Source organism: Schistocerca gregaria, chromosome 2 (assembly GCF_023897955.1).
Source record: "Schistocerca gregaria isolate iqSchGreg1 chromosome 2, iqSchGreg1.2, whole genome shotgun sequence".
NCBI lineage: Eukaryota > Metazoa > Arthropoda > Insecta > Orthoptera > Acrididae > Schistocerca > Schistocerca gregaria.
This window is the reverse complement of record NC_064921.1, coordinates 713,950,688-713,964,113: the sequence shown is the minus strand read 5'-3', so window position 1 is coordinate 713,964,113 and position 13,426 is coordinate 713,950,688. Positions and strand designations below refer to the sequence as shown.

Sequence of the window (13,426 nt, the reverse complement as noted above, 5' to 3'; positions counted from 1 at the left end):
TTATAAAGTATAAAACATTTCACATGTCTGAAATTGTTAATAAGGACTCTGGTAAATCAACACATACTAGTGATATGCTGTTAACATTGTCTACAACTCTACACGCAACAGGAGAAAAGTGGGTCTATCATTCAAAAAAATTCCTCTTATTAAGAATTATTATTTTCCTTCTTCCACAATTGTTATTTGTGCTACTATCATGGTGGATGGTATTGATGATAATGATGGATTTAGTGCGCTTGAGAGCACGGTCATTAGCGTTATTACTGGAAATCGACATAACACAACTCGTGGACTTAAATGTTGTTCTCACACGCGCAACTGCTGCTACGATTCCTCGGGAACACACATTAGCAGGTTTCTAAATATGATTATAACAGAAATTCTCAGTCACCTCTAAGAATGGAAAATAATTTAAATCATTCTATGTGGTTACCACTGACTACATCACAAACAATGGGAACAGCGCTCATACTCTCTTCAATCTTACTCGACGAAAGTTTAATTAAATATCTTAAGTTTCAAAATTTTTCGTCTGAATCAAAGAAAGTATATCCTGTGCACTCCTGTAGGAAGCAGAACTGAAGCACAAAAGATATACTATGTGGTAGTTTTCAAACAGGGAGATGTTTCACTGTGGGCAACTGATATCACAGGCTGGTGGCAGACTTGTTTCAATTTGAACAAGTATTCTTAGATAAAATTTGGTCATGATGTGTAAAAGACCGCCTTAGGAAGGATGTGTGGAACCCAGTATCATACAGTAGTAAACAAGGTGGTATGTGTAGATATTTTGAAAATACATTAATAAAACAGGATATTGGAGTGATTCCATTTCAAACATTGCTTTATTAAGAGTCTTGGAAGAGAAACTGTAGTATAACATACGTGAAAAGTTATTTACTGCTCTGAGGAATTATCTAGAGTATTTCCTTTCTGTGCTTGACTCCACAGAACTTACATACCAAGATGACAGGGGTAAGTATATAACAATTACGTGCACTCAGTTTATGGAACAATGGACACACAAATTATGGTAATCACAATATGAATAATCATACATGGTATCCTAATAATTCACAGTGAAACAAAGCACATGAAGATTACGGTCCAGTCACATTAATGTGATCACTTCCTATGTTCGACGTCAACATGAAATAACCACTGGATATGGCATGTGGCAGCACTAGAATGTGTGTTTGTGAATGCGGAAAAGAGAGAAGTCGTTGTCATAACGTGAAAACAGAGTGATTTACACTCCTGGAAATTGAAATAAGAACACCGTGAATTCATTGTCCCAGGAAGGGGAAACTTTATTGACACATTCCTGGGGTCAGATACATCACATAATCACACTGACAGAACCACAGGCACATAGAGACAGGCAACAGAGCATGCACAATGTCGGCACTAGTACAGTGTATATCCACCTTTCGCAGCAATGCAGGCTGCTATTCTCCCATGGAGACGATCGTAGAGATGCTGAATGTAGTCCTGTGGAACGGCTTGCCATGCCATTTCCACCTGGCGCCTCAGTTGGACCAGCGTTCGTGCTGGACGTGCAGACCGCGTGAGACGACGCTTCATCCAGTCCCAAACATGCTCAATGGGGGACAGATCCGGAGATCTTGCTGGCCAGGGTAGTTGACTTACACCTTCTAGAGCACGTTGGGTGGCACGGGATACATGCGGACGTGCATTGTCCTGTTGGAACAGCAAGTTCCCTTGCCGGTCTAGGAATGGTAGAACGATGGGTTCGATGACGGTTTGGATGTACCGTGCCATATTCAGTGTCCCCTCGACGATCACCAGAGGTGTACGGCCAGTGTAGGAGATCGCTCCCCACACCATGATGCCGGGTGTTGGCCCTGTGTGCCTCGGTCGTATGCAGTCCTGATTGTGGCGCTCACCTGCACGGCGCCAAACACGCATACGACCATCATTGGCACCAAGGCAGAAGCGACTCTCATCGCTGAAGACGACACGTCTCCATTCGTCCCTCCATTCACGCCTGTCGCGACACCACTGGAGGCGGGCTGCACGATGTTGGGGCGTGACGGAAGACGGCCTAACGGTGTGAGAGACCGTAGCCCAGCTTCATGGAGACGGTTGCGAATGGTCCTCGCCGATACCCCAGGAGAAACAGTGTCCCTAATTTGCTGGGAAGTGGCGGTGCGGTCCCCTACGGCACTGCGTAGGATCCTACGGTCTTGGCGTGCATCTGTGCATCGCTGCGGTCCGGTCCCAGGTCGACGGGCACGTGCACCTTCCGCCGACCACTGGCGACAACATCGATGTACTGTGGAGACCTCACGCCCCACGTGTTGAGCAATTCAGCGGTACGTCCACCCGGCCTCCGGCATGCCCACTATACGCCCTCGCTCAAAGTCCGTCAACTGCACATACGCTTCACGTCCACGCTGTCGCGGTATGCTACCAGTGTTAAAGACTGCGATGGGGCTCCGTATGCCACGGCAAACTGGCTGACACTGACGGCGGCGGTGCACAAATGGTGCGCAGCTAGCGCCATTCGACGGCGAACACCGCGGTTCCTGGAGTGTCCGCTGTGCCGTGCGTGTGATCATTGCTTGTACAGCCCTCTTGCAGTGTCTGGAGCACGTATGGTGGGTCTGACACACCAGTGTCAATGTGTTCTTTTTTTCCATTTCCAGGAGCGTATATGACATCCGAATGGTTATGACCATTGGCTTTCGAGTCAGGGTGGAAGAACTTCGGAAATGGCTAAATTTGTAAAACGTTTGCATACTGCTGTGATTAAAGTAAACCGTGCATAACAATATGGCGCTAACCAATGCTGGCGTCGAGGTAACTCTGCTACACAATGGGTCATAGATGACAGGATGAACGACATCTGCAAGGATGTGTACAGGCAAATAGAAGTCCAAATATTGAGCAGCTGACCACTTAGATGAACCAAGGGGCTACCAACAGTGTTTCGTCAAAGACAGTTCAGCAAACGTTGCTGCATGTGGGCCTCCATATTAGGTGTCTAGTTCAGTTATCCGTGCTGACTGCTGTTCATTGACGATAAAGGCTGGAATTTGCTAGCCAGTAAAGCAACTGGACGTCCAACGGGTGCGATAGGTGGCGTTTTCGGACGAATCACGCTTTGCGCTCCATGGGCTTGAAACGTCTGAAAGCAGACACTCTGCAATGAGGGTTGAAGATTGGATTAGATTAGATTAGTTTTTCGTTCAATAGATCTGTACTGAGGAGATCCTCTTGGATGTGGAACATGTCACTTTTTTTAAAGCTGAAATAAATTTACTAATAGTACGAGTATATACTATACATCATTTTTTAAGCTGAAATAACAATACTAATAGTATGAATATATACAATAGATCATTTGTTTCTATTAAAAAATTCGTCATTGTAGTAGAAGGAGTTGGCCACTAGTAAGTCTTTCAGGCTTATTTTAAACTGATCTTTATTTGTAACTAAATTTTTTATGTTTGCTGGCAAATTATTGAAGATGAGTGTTCCTGAGTAATGGACCCCTTTTTGAACCAAAGTGTTGTTAAGTCCTTGTGCACATCATTTACGTTTCTGGTATTGTATGTATGAACTGAGCTGTTTGTTGGGAAAAGGGATATATTATTTAGGACAAATTTCATTAAGGAGTAAATATACTGAGTGGCAGTAGTTATATACCCAGTTCTTTGAAGAGGTTTCTACAGGACGTCCATAAATTTACTCCACAAATAATACGTATTACACTATTTTGTACTTTGAAAACTTTTGTTTGACTTGAAGAGTTACCCCAGAATATTATACCATATGTCATTATGGAATGAAAGTAGGCAAAGTATGCAAACTTTTTCATTTTTATGTCGCCGATGTCTGCTAACACTCGAACTGCAAATACAGATTTGTTAAGGCGTTTCTGCAGTTCTGTGGTGTGCTCCTCCCAACTGAATTTATTAGCTAGTTGTAATCCCAGGAATTTAAGACTGTCAACCTCTTCTATCTGCTCTTCTTCATACTTTATGCATATGCTGGGAGGAAACCTCTTATAGGTTCTGAATTGCATACAGGGAGTCTTTTCGAAGTTTAACGTCAGTGAGTTGGCTTTAAACCATTTATTAATATCCATGAAAATATCATTAGCAGATTTTTCTAGAACTACACTCGACATACTATTTATTTCAATACTTGTGTCATGTGCAAAAAAACGAACTCTGCTTCTGGCAGTGTAACTGATGATAGATCATTAATGTACATAAGAAAAAGCAATGGCCCTGAAATGGATCCTTGTGGGACACCACATGTAATTTCTTCCCATTCTGGTAATGACTGATGACTTAATTCACTAGTCCCTTGCACTGACACACTTTGTTTCCTGTTAGTGAGGTATGACTTGAACCATTTTGCAGCAGTGCCTGTGACGCCATAGAATTCTAATTTATTTAAAAAGAGGATGTTGTTCACACAATCAAATGCCTTTGACAAATCACAGAAAATACCTGCTGCTTGTAATTTGTTATTTAATGAATTAAGTACATTTTCACTGTATGTGTAAATAACCTTCACGATATCAGAAGCCTTCAGAAATCCAAACTGTGTTCTTGAAAATATGTTATTTGTGGTCAGATGGTTGAGAAGCTGCCTGTACATTACTTTTTCTAAAAAATTTGAGAACGCTGGGAAAAGTGAAATCGGTCTGTAGTTTGATGGTTTCTCTTTATCCCCTTTCTTGAATAGAGGCTTAACATCTGCATATTTTAGCCAGTCAGGAAATATCCCAGTTATAATTGATTGATGGGACATTTCCTGACTGGCTAAAATATGCAGATGTTAAGGAAAGGGTCCAGGTAGGAGAAGGGAGTGTTATGGCCTGCATTATGTTTTGTGGTCATGCCGTCAATCTGGAAGGCACAGTGGAGTAACAGAAGTATGCATCTGTCCTTGGGGACCATGTCCACCCCTACGTGCAGTTTGTTTTTGCTTCGCACAACTGCATCCACCAGTGGGACATGCAGTGTCTCACACAGCTTGCAATGTACGTGCATGGTTCGAAGAGCACTGGGATGAGTTTATCATACTGGCTAGTAAACTCCCCAGATTTAAAGCCAGTCGAGAATCTGTGGGATCACCTCGATCGAGCTGTTCTCGCCATGGATCTTAATCCAAGAAACCTAGCGCAGCTAGCCATGACGCTGCAGTTGGCGTGGTTCCACATCCCCGTCGGTCCAGAAACTCATTGACTGTCTTCCTGCATATCTAGTAGCGGTCCTCCCTGGAAAAGGTGGTTATTCAGGCTTTTGACTGGTGGTCCCATTACAATCGTTGATGACATGTAAATTCCTTTTGTGAGTCAGTAGCTTTTTACAATTCACAAAGGCTTCTCGATTGACGACTAAAAATCCTCTCGTTGATGATGGTGGATAACAACGTTTTCAATGGCAGACAACCTTCCAGAGCAATCTCTCATATACGTACTTGTTGGGATAGCTACATCAGACTGGAGCTCTGATTTTCTGCTGCCTATGACTGTTTGTGATGCCTGCAAGAATTCCCATCAGAGAACAAAATTATGACTGCATGTGTCAAAACGACAAATTCGAAAAGCTGCGTTCTGTCATTGATAATAATTCTCGCAATATGTAATCCCGTCGATTGATCGTAGTTTCCATTTGCGACCTTTACCACAAACTGTTTTGTGTAACAGAGCAGTCTTCTTTAGATGACGTTGATAAGCATCCGATATTACAGAAAAATAAGATCTCGAATCGACTAGCTTCCACACAGATTCATATCAACGTCAATGGGATTTCCTGACTTCTTGGTGACTGTCATCAATGGATGATTTTCATCTGTGGCATCCTTACGTCCATGGATGGTCACCTTGCCTAGTTTCCCTGAATTTGGCGTCTAAACGAGCGGCTAGTACTTATGTACGCCGAAGAGGAAAGGTTACGGAGTGTTGGGAAGCAATATCGGATCTTAGTCAGCGTATGGAAATGGGCTTCGACCCACAGATTATCTGTACTATAATCGTCTGCAGTTGATGGGCGTGAATAGGACTGTTCTGATGGTCTTGCGATGTAATAGTCATCAAACACTCGGCTTCTCTCAGCAGTAACGTACAATCCGTCCAGGGCACCCACAGTGAAAACATACAGGTGTAGCGTCTTATATCATCTAAATGTTTTTCTCCAACTAGTTTCTGACTTTTAGAGATCCGTGCCTCAATCTGTAAAAACGGAACTCTTAGGATAGCTTTATTGTTCGTCTGTCCGTCTGTCTCTCTGTCTGTCCGGCTGTTAAGAACCCTTTGTCTCTTGAACGAGTAGACATATCAAGTTCGCATTTATGTTAAATATTAAGATCTTTGGTCCCTTGACGGTGTAAAAATGTTAAGCTTATACATCAATTCAGTCAAAAGAAACGGCCGTTTATGCCACATATTTTGACACTCGAAAATTCACTCATCAAAACCTATAGTGTACTTCCCATTGAGCAAGAAGTTTCACAGTACAAATAAAGGAAAATATCCGAAATTCTGAATTTGTAATTAAAGTACATGGAAAAATTCTTTTATCATTTACTATCCGACTTCAATCTTGAAACTAAAACATTCTAGAAAGTCTTGGAATCCCCGAGACTGATATCTCACCAATATAAATATCGATATAAGGCACAAGTAGTCAATATGAATCAATTCCCGGAATGGATAAGCTGTCTATACATACAATAAAGTTTGTATGGAACCCTCACTCCGCGAGTACTAATCGCACCTGGCCAATTTTTTTCTCTTTACTTTTTCATGACTGTCTTTTCTTCTGTGGAGATGTTTCGTTTTTTGAGCTCTTCCTTGGTTTCCTTTACTCAGTTGGTTTTCACTGTATTAGTCGTCACTACGTTAAAATTTTCTTGGTTAGTTTGTCGTCATTCATCCTATGCATGTGTCCACAGAATTTTGTTCTTCCTTCCTGATGTTGTCTGTAATCATCTCGATTCTTCTATTGGTCTTTTTATTCAGATCCTCTCTTTCTGAACTGACCTGTAGATCTTTCTCAGTATTTTCCTCTCTTGTTTTTCTATCTCCATTTTCGTTCTTCCTTTGAACTCTGGCATGACTACTGCATTTTGCTGTCTTAATTGGGCATTGACGGGGACGTTGTTTTTTTGCAGTGGTTCCGTGTGTGTCTGTATACTTTCTGTAGTTTTGTGGTCCTTTCTTCACTGTGCAGCATGGACTATCAGCTCAGAGACCAAGGCTGCAGTTACCCTTGACGCCGCATCACAGACAGGAGGGCCAGCGGTGATGTACTCAACAACGAACCTGGATGCACAAATGGCAAAACGTCATTTTTTCAGATGAACCCAGGTTCTGTTTACAGCATCATGATGGTCGCATCCGTGTTTGGCTACATCGCGGTGAACGCTCATTGGAAGCGTGTATTCGTCATCGCCATACTGGCGTATCACCTGGCGTGATGGTATGGGGTGCCATTGGTTACATGCCTCGGTCACCTCTTCTTCGCATTGACGGCACTATGAACAGTGGACGTTACACTTCAGATGTGTTATGACCTGTGGCTCTACCCTTCATTTTATCCCTGCAAAACCCTACATTTCAGCAAGATAATGCACGACCGCATGTTGCAGGTCCTGTGCGGGCCTTTCTAGATACAGAAGATGTTCGACTGCTGCCCTGGCCAGCACATTCTCCAGATCTCTCACCAACTGAAAACGTCTGGTCAATGGTGGCCGAGCAACCGGTTTGTCACAATACGCCAGTCACTACTCTTGATGAACTGTGGTATCTTGTTGAAGCTGCATGGGCAGCTGTGCCTGTACACGCCATCCAAGCTCTGTTTGACTCAATGCCCAGGCGTATGAAGGCCGTTATTATGGCCAGAGGTGGTTGTTCTGGGTACTGATTTCTCAGGAGTTATGCACCCAAATTGCGTGAAAATTTAATTACATGTCTGTTCTAGTATAATATATTTGTACAATTAATACCCGTTTATCATCTGCATTTCTTCTTGGTGTAACAATTGTAATGGCCAGTAGTGTATATGTTCAGTTAATGGAAGGGCATAACATTTTCTATTTTATATTGTTTGTTTAAGTCCATGACACATTTCGGCCTTCACATCCAGGCCATTTGAAGTGGATTTGAGACTGGCATTGTTAATGCATAATATGATGGATATATAAATATTATTATAAACTATATTACATATTATATTATAATGCATTATGCATGTACACTGGCAATGACAAGAACAGCGTTTCTTCAGAAAAGAAATTTGTTAACATTGAATATAGATTTAAGTGTTAGCAACTATTTTCCGAACGTATTTGCCTGGAGCACAGCTGTGTATGGAAATTAAATATGAGTAGTAAACAGTTTATACAAGAATGGAGGCTTTTGGTGTGTGGTGCTACAGAATAATGCTGTAGATTAGATGTGTAAATTGCATGACTAATGACGTACTGTGGCACTGAATAGGATTGAGAAGACAAGAAATTTGTGGTACAAATTGACTAAAAGAAGGTACTGGTTGATAGGACACATTCTGAGACATCAAGGGATCACCAATATAATATTGGAGGGAAATTTTGGCGATAAAAATCGTGGAGGGAGACCAAGAGATGGCTACAGTAAGTAGATTCAGAAGGATGTAGGCTGCAGCAGTTATTTGGATATGAAGAGGCTTCCATAGGATAGAGTAGATGGAGAGTTTCATCAAATCAGTCTTCAGACTAAAGACCACTACAACAACAACTTGCATTAACGGTGCCAATTTCAGATTCACTTGAAAATGAGCTGGGAGTGAAGACCAAAATCGATGGTAAATAAAATAAAATATAGGCTATACAGTCGACTCTCGATGATTTGGCACTCGATAATTTGAAACTTGCAGTAATTTTAATTTTTTGTAGCCTCTTGAATAATATTTGATCAATTGAAAAAAAATCAATGTTTTCGTCCCCTGTGTGATCTGAATGAGTAGTGATGAGGGCATCTCGCCAACAATTTATAATTTGAATTCAGGTCTAACACACTCTGTATAATGTGATGTCCACTACTTCTGTGATTCCTAGCACAGGCTCAGGCCATCTGTCGTTTGTTTCTCCGATCTATATCCCTTTCAGTCTGCATTCTTCTTTCACACTGCATTATAGTCAATCCATGTTTCTTAAAACTATGAAGGAATAGGTGTCTTTCAATTAATGAAAAAAAAGCTTTGTTACTGAAGCAGGAGAGAGTCGAATTTCGAAAAGCATGTTGCAAAACAGTTAGCTATTTTATCATCTACATTCTAGATGATTTAAAAAAATAAAAGAAAAACATGGTATCACTGGAACTGTCTTAGGGACAGGAAAAATGGTCACATCAGGGCGAATTTTCTCATCTTGAGGAGTGCTTGCTCAAGTGGGTAAAATCCGTGTAGAAGACAAAACGTTCTTGCCTGTGTTTTCATGTTAAATGAAAAAGTCAAGTTTTTGGCTCCCTCTTTCGGGCTCGAAATATTTATGACAAGTGAGGAGTGGTTCTCAAATATCAAAAATGTCACTCCATCTTGCTAAAGAAAAAATATATGGAGAGAGTACCTGCGTGGACAGTTCCCTTTGTATTGAATGGATTGATGAACTGAAACAACTTTTGAAGGCTATGGCACATTCAACACATATTCCTGGTCACATCCTAGCATTCAAATATGAAAAGTATCATGGAGGAAACCTGAGCCTTCTCTTTCTAGCATCTAAGATGGGCGGATCTGAAAAGTTGGAACCACTCATGGCAAGAAATTTTGTGAAACAATGCTGTTTTACAGGAAAAACATCAATTCCCACAACTCATATCTCAAACTGTCATGGATGACAACAGAATTTCTTAATGGGTGGATGACTTCGGTTAATAGTGATCTGAAAATGGTAAACACAAAATTGTACTGTTTTTGGACAGTTGCACCCTATGTAACAACCACTACTGTTAGAGCATATAAAATTGATTTTAATTGATCTTTTCACCACCCAACTTGACATCAAGATTGCGGACCCCAGACGAGAGCATAATACAAAATTTTAAAACCGAGAATTCGTTTCATATGTGCGAGATAGCATTGTAAAAGATAAGAAGCCGATTATAACAGTTTTGGCCGCTATAATCATGATAGATAAGTCCTGGAAAAATGTCAGCTCTACCACTCTTTATCAGTCTTTCAAGAAAATTTGGGTTTGTAATGAAAATAGAAAACGCGAAACAGCCATTCAATCGCTAGAATTAACTAATTTGGTGCCATCAGACTCAGGGTGGGAACTTCTATCCAGCTGTGATGAGTCAATCTTTCGGGATTTCGTTCTTGTTGACTATGAAATCGGAGTCGATAGTGTTCTAACTGATGTTGGACTGTTAGCTTATCCATATGACGATGAGGAATGTAACGAAGAACAGCTGTCAACTCCAGTCACACTGAATGAGGCAAGGTCCTCTATACATACCATAAGCTCCTACACTTTCAGAATTGAAACGAGTGAAGATTTCTTGTAAGCCCTCATCACCATCGAAAATTCGCTTGACAGAGTACTAAATAGAAGTTGCTCTCTCAAAAGAAAATAAAGGACTATTTCAAAATGATTTCGTTGGTGTGTCCTTCATATACTGTATGTACAAGCTTTAGAAATCCCTGTTTTGCATACCAGGAATTTCCAGATTGTTATGTATATTACTTTCTCATAGATTTTGGATATTTAAAGATTAAAAACAGTCTTCATCACAACTTTATTTTTATTGGAGTGGCCGGTTTCGATTCTATTTAAAAACCATCTTCAAACTCTAAAAAAAAAACATATTATCAGATAGAGGGATCGTTATAATAGTAAGTATAGATAACAAAATGTAGAAGTAGTAAATAAATATACCCAGAACGGTGGGTTATGTCCGTGGTGCGAGTTACGCCGACCCTCGACGCTAGAATAACCGCTAATCGAACTAGTTTTTTTCCGCTTATTGAATTTCGATTCCCCCTAGCCAATCAGAAAGACGCCTATGACTAGATAAGCACAAGAAGTAGATTAAAAAGTGCGTTATAGTGAATTTACATCGTAACAACATTATAAATTATACTTTGGATATTATTGGAAGAACAGCTATGGGTCGAAAGTTTTCTACTAGGTTCCTGTTTCCTTTATGTATATACAACGGTTTACTTTCAATGAACTCACTTTTATTTGAATTTTTTCCTTCACCCTCTCGATCTTGTGAAACCCTATTCTTTTGAACTCTCTGCTCCCTTCAGTTTCAAATTACCAGGAGTCGCTGTACCAGCAACTTGAGCGGTCTATTCTTCATGGCATGCGAATGTTGGCTGCTCTTGTGGTTCCCTTGGTGATACTCTGTTTACAAATGGAAGACGTAATTTTGACGGAATGGAAGCTGTGGATGAGCAGTGGAAAAGTGGTGTTGTGGGACGTCTTTCAAATGCGTTGCAGAGCGATGACAAAAGACACAGGAAAAAGGCACTGGAAGAAATTTCAAAGGAGATGTTATGTGAGACATCAGAAATTAGAAACAATCTTGTTCCAATATTGAAAATGTGTCTTCGATGTTTTTCTGACAAAGCAGAAGTTTGTCGGGAAGCAGCAGTCCGCATAGTTACCGAGGCAGTGCAGTTAATACCTAATGTCGATGAACATATTATATGCTATATATTACCGGTGTTACTGCAACGAATTGGGGATAAGGAAATAAATGAGCCGTCAGAAGAAGTGAGGTTAAGTTTAGTGATTTTGTTACGCAGTGTCATTGTTAAATGTTGTGACAAGTTAGTACCTTTCATCGAGGATGTAATAACTATTCTTTCGCGTACCATTCCTGACCCATATCCAAAAATCAAAAAAGAAAGTTGTGATTGTGCTACTGAGTTGTCAAAGTTGGTCCCACAACATGTTCACGAACACACGGAGCTTTTAATAAAGCCACTTCTCCAGAATTTCTTGTTTCAGCAATACCGGATTAGATCTGCTGCCATATTCACAGTAGGTAGGTGGAAGTGAACAGTCTTGAGTTCTAGTAAAACTAAATCTGTATTTAGGGCCATCCATGGTTTGCAGTGCTGTGTTTAGCTCTTTCAATATTGCCGTGTATATTCGCATCCAAGAAGATGACTGCTCAGGGCTTGATGTCAACGAGTGCAGTACAGTTTTTAAAACGTGCCTCAGGTTTACACTTGTGAATAATATGACTGTGCTGATACAATATTTTTTATGCTCATATTCTTAAGTTGGATTTGAAGTTGCAAAGTATAAATACACAGCAGTGTTATTCATAATTGAATTAATGATTTGCCTTTATAGAAAGACACTTGCATTTCATTTTGTGATAATTGTTTGTTTACAACACTACTAAAGATGAAAATTACTGTGTGATGCTTAGGGTCATGTTGTGTGGCGTAATTTGGGTATAAAGGAACAGCATTTATAAGATTAATGGCTTATCATCATGGTACAGTTTTCCTGACAATTCTTAATATGCTAGCAATGTGGCCTACTACATTTTCAAGTATGGTGGTCCTTTCTTATCATAATAATAAAACTGAGTTTGAACTATACCCAAACTATCCCGTGGATGGGGAGAATTTGTGTATAAGAATACTATTAAGTAAAACATACTGTTATGCTATGAATACCCCAACAAAGAGTAGGTCCATGAAATCCACAATGTACAGATCTCAAAGTTTCCAAAAGTTTGATGAAAATTAATAACATAAGTTACATGACAGGATAAACAGATAAGTCTACTTCATGTCATGCAAGAAAATTTGAAATATTTTCCAATAAAATAAGGTGCAAAAAATAATTGTCCTAAATCAATCCATTTGATGTCGGTTGTCTCTGGAAAAATGTAGCAGTGAACACCCCCTAGCATTTGGATAAAAGCTTCACTGATTATTTGTTTTGCTTGTGTGGTTCTTTCACTGTTACCTTTGCCCCACACTCCTTCACTACCTTACCACATTTTGGTAATGCACTGAAACCTTTCATCATATTATTATTTTTGAATTTGAGTTAATTCTTGTAATAGAGCCAAGGCTTCACATAACTAGGCCTAACAAAGACCACCTTAGTGTTTTGTATGGAACGTTGAAATTTTTAAGCAGCATTGTACAGATTTTTATTACTTCTCCGGCCTTATCAAGATCACTTGAGTCATATCTGGCTGTTCTTTTCTTGACATATACATGTGGCATGACCTGGATGGGAAAACCGAGAGAATTGTGCAACCCTCACACAGTTATACCCAAATTACTCTACATTCATAAACTATAATTTACTAACAAACTGTTAGTGATGCATTACTAATTTTATTAAAATTGTGTTGAAAACGTATGTAGGCCTAGTTTGAATTAGTTTACTGTATCACAGCTGGTTTCTTACCAAAATATCT

At 40.2% G+C, this 13,426-nt stretch overlaps 1 protein-coding gene across 1 annotated transcript in view; it reads left to right on the top strand.

Annotated features, from left to right (window-relative positions):
- Positions 1-11,283: 11,283 nt before the first annotated feature.
- Positions 11,284-13,426, top strand: part of LOC126334837 (dynein axonemal assembly factor 5) — a 115,937-nt gene continuing 113,794 nt past the window's right edge. Inside the window, exon 1 of the mRNA XM_049997500.1 lies at positions 11,284-12,022. Coding sequence (XP_049853457.1) covers positions 11,410-12,022 — 613 coding nt within the window. The 5' untranslated portion in view covers positions 11,284-11,409. The remainder of the gene's footprint in view (positions 12,023-13,426) is intronic.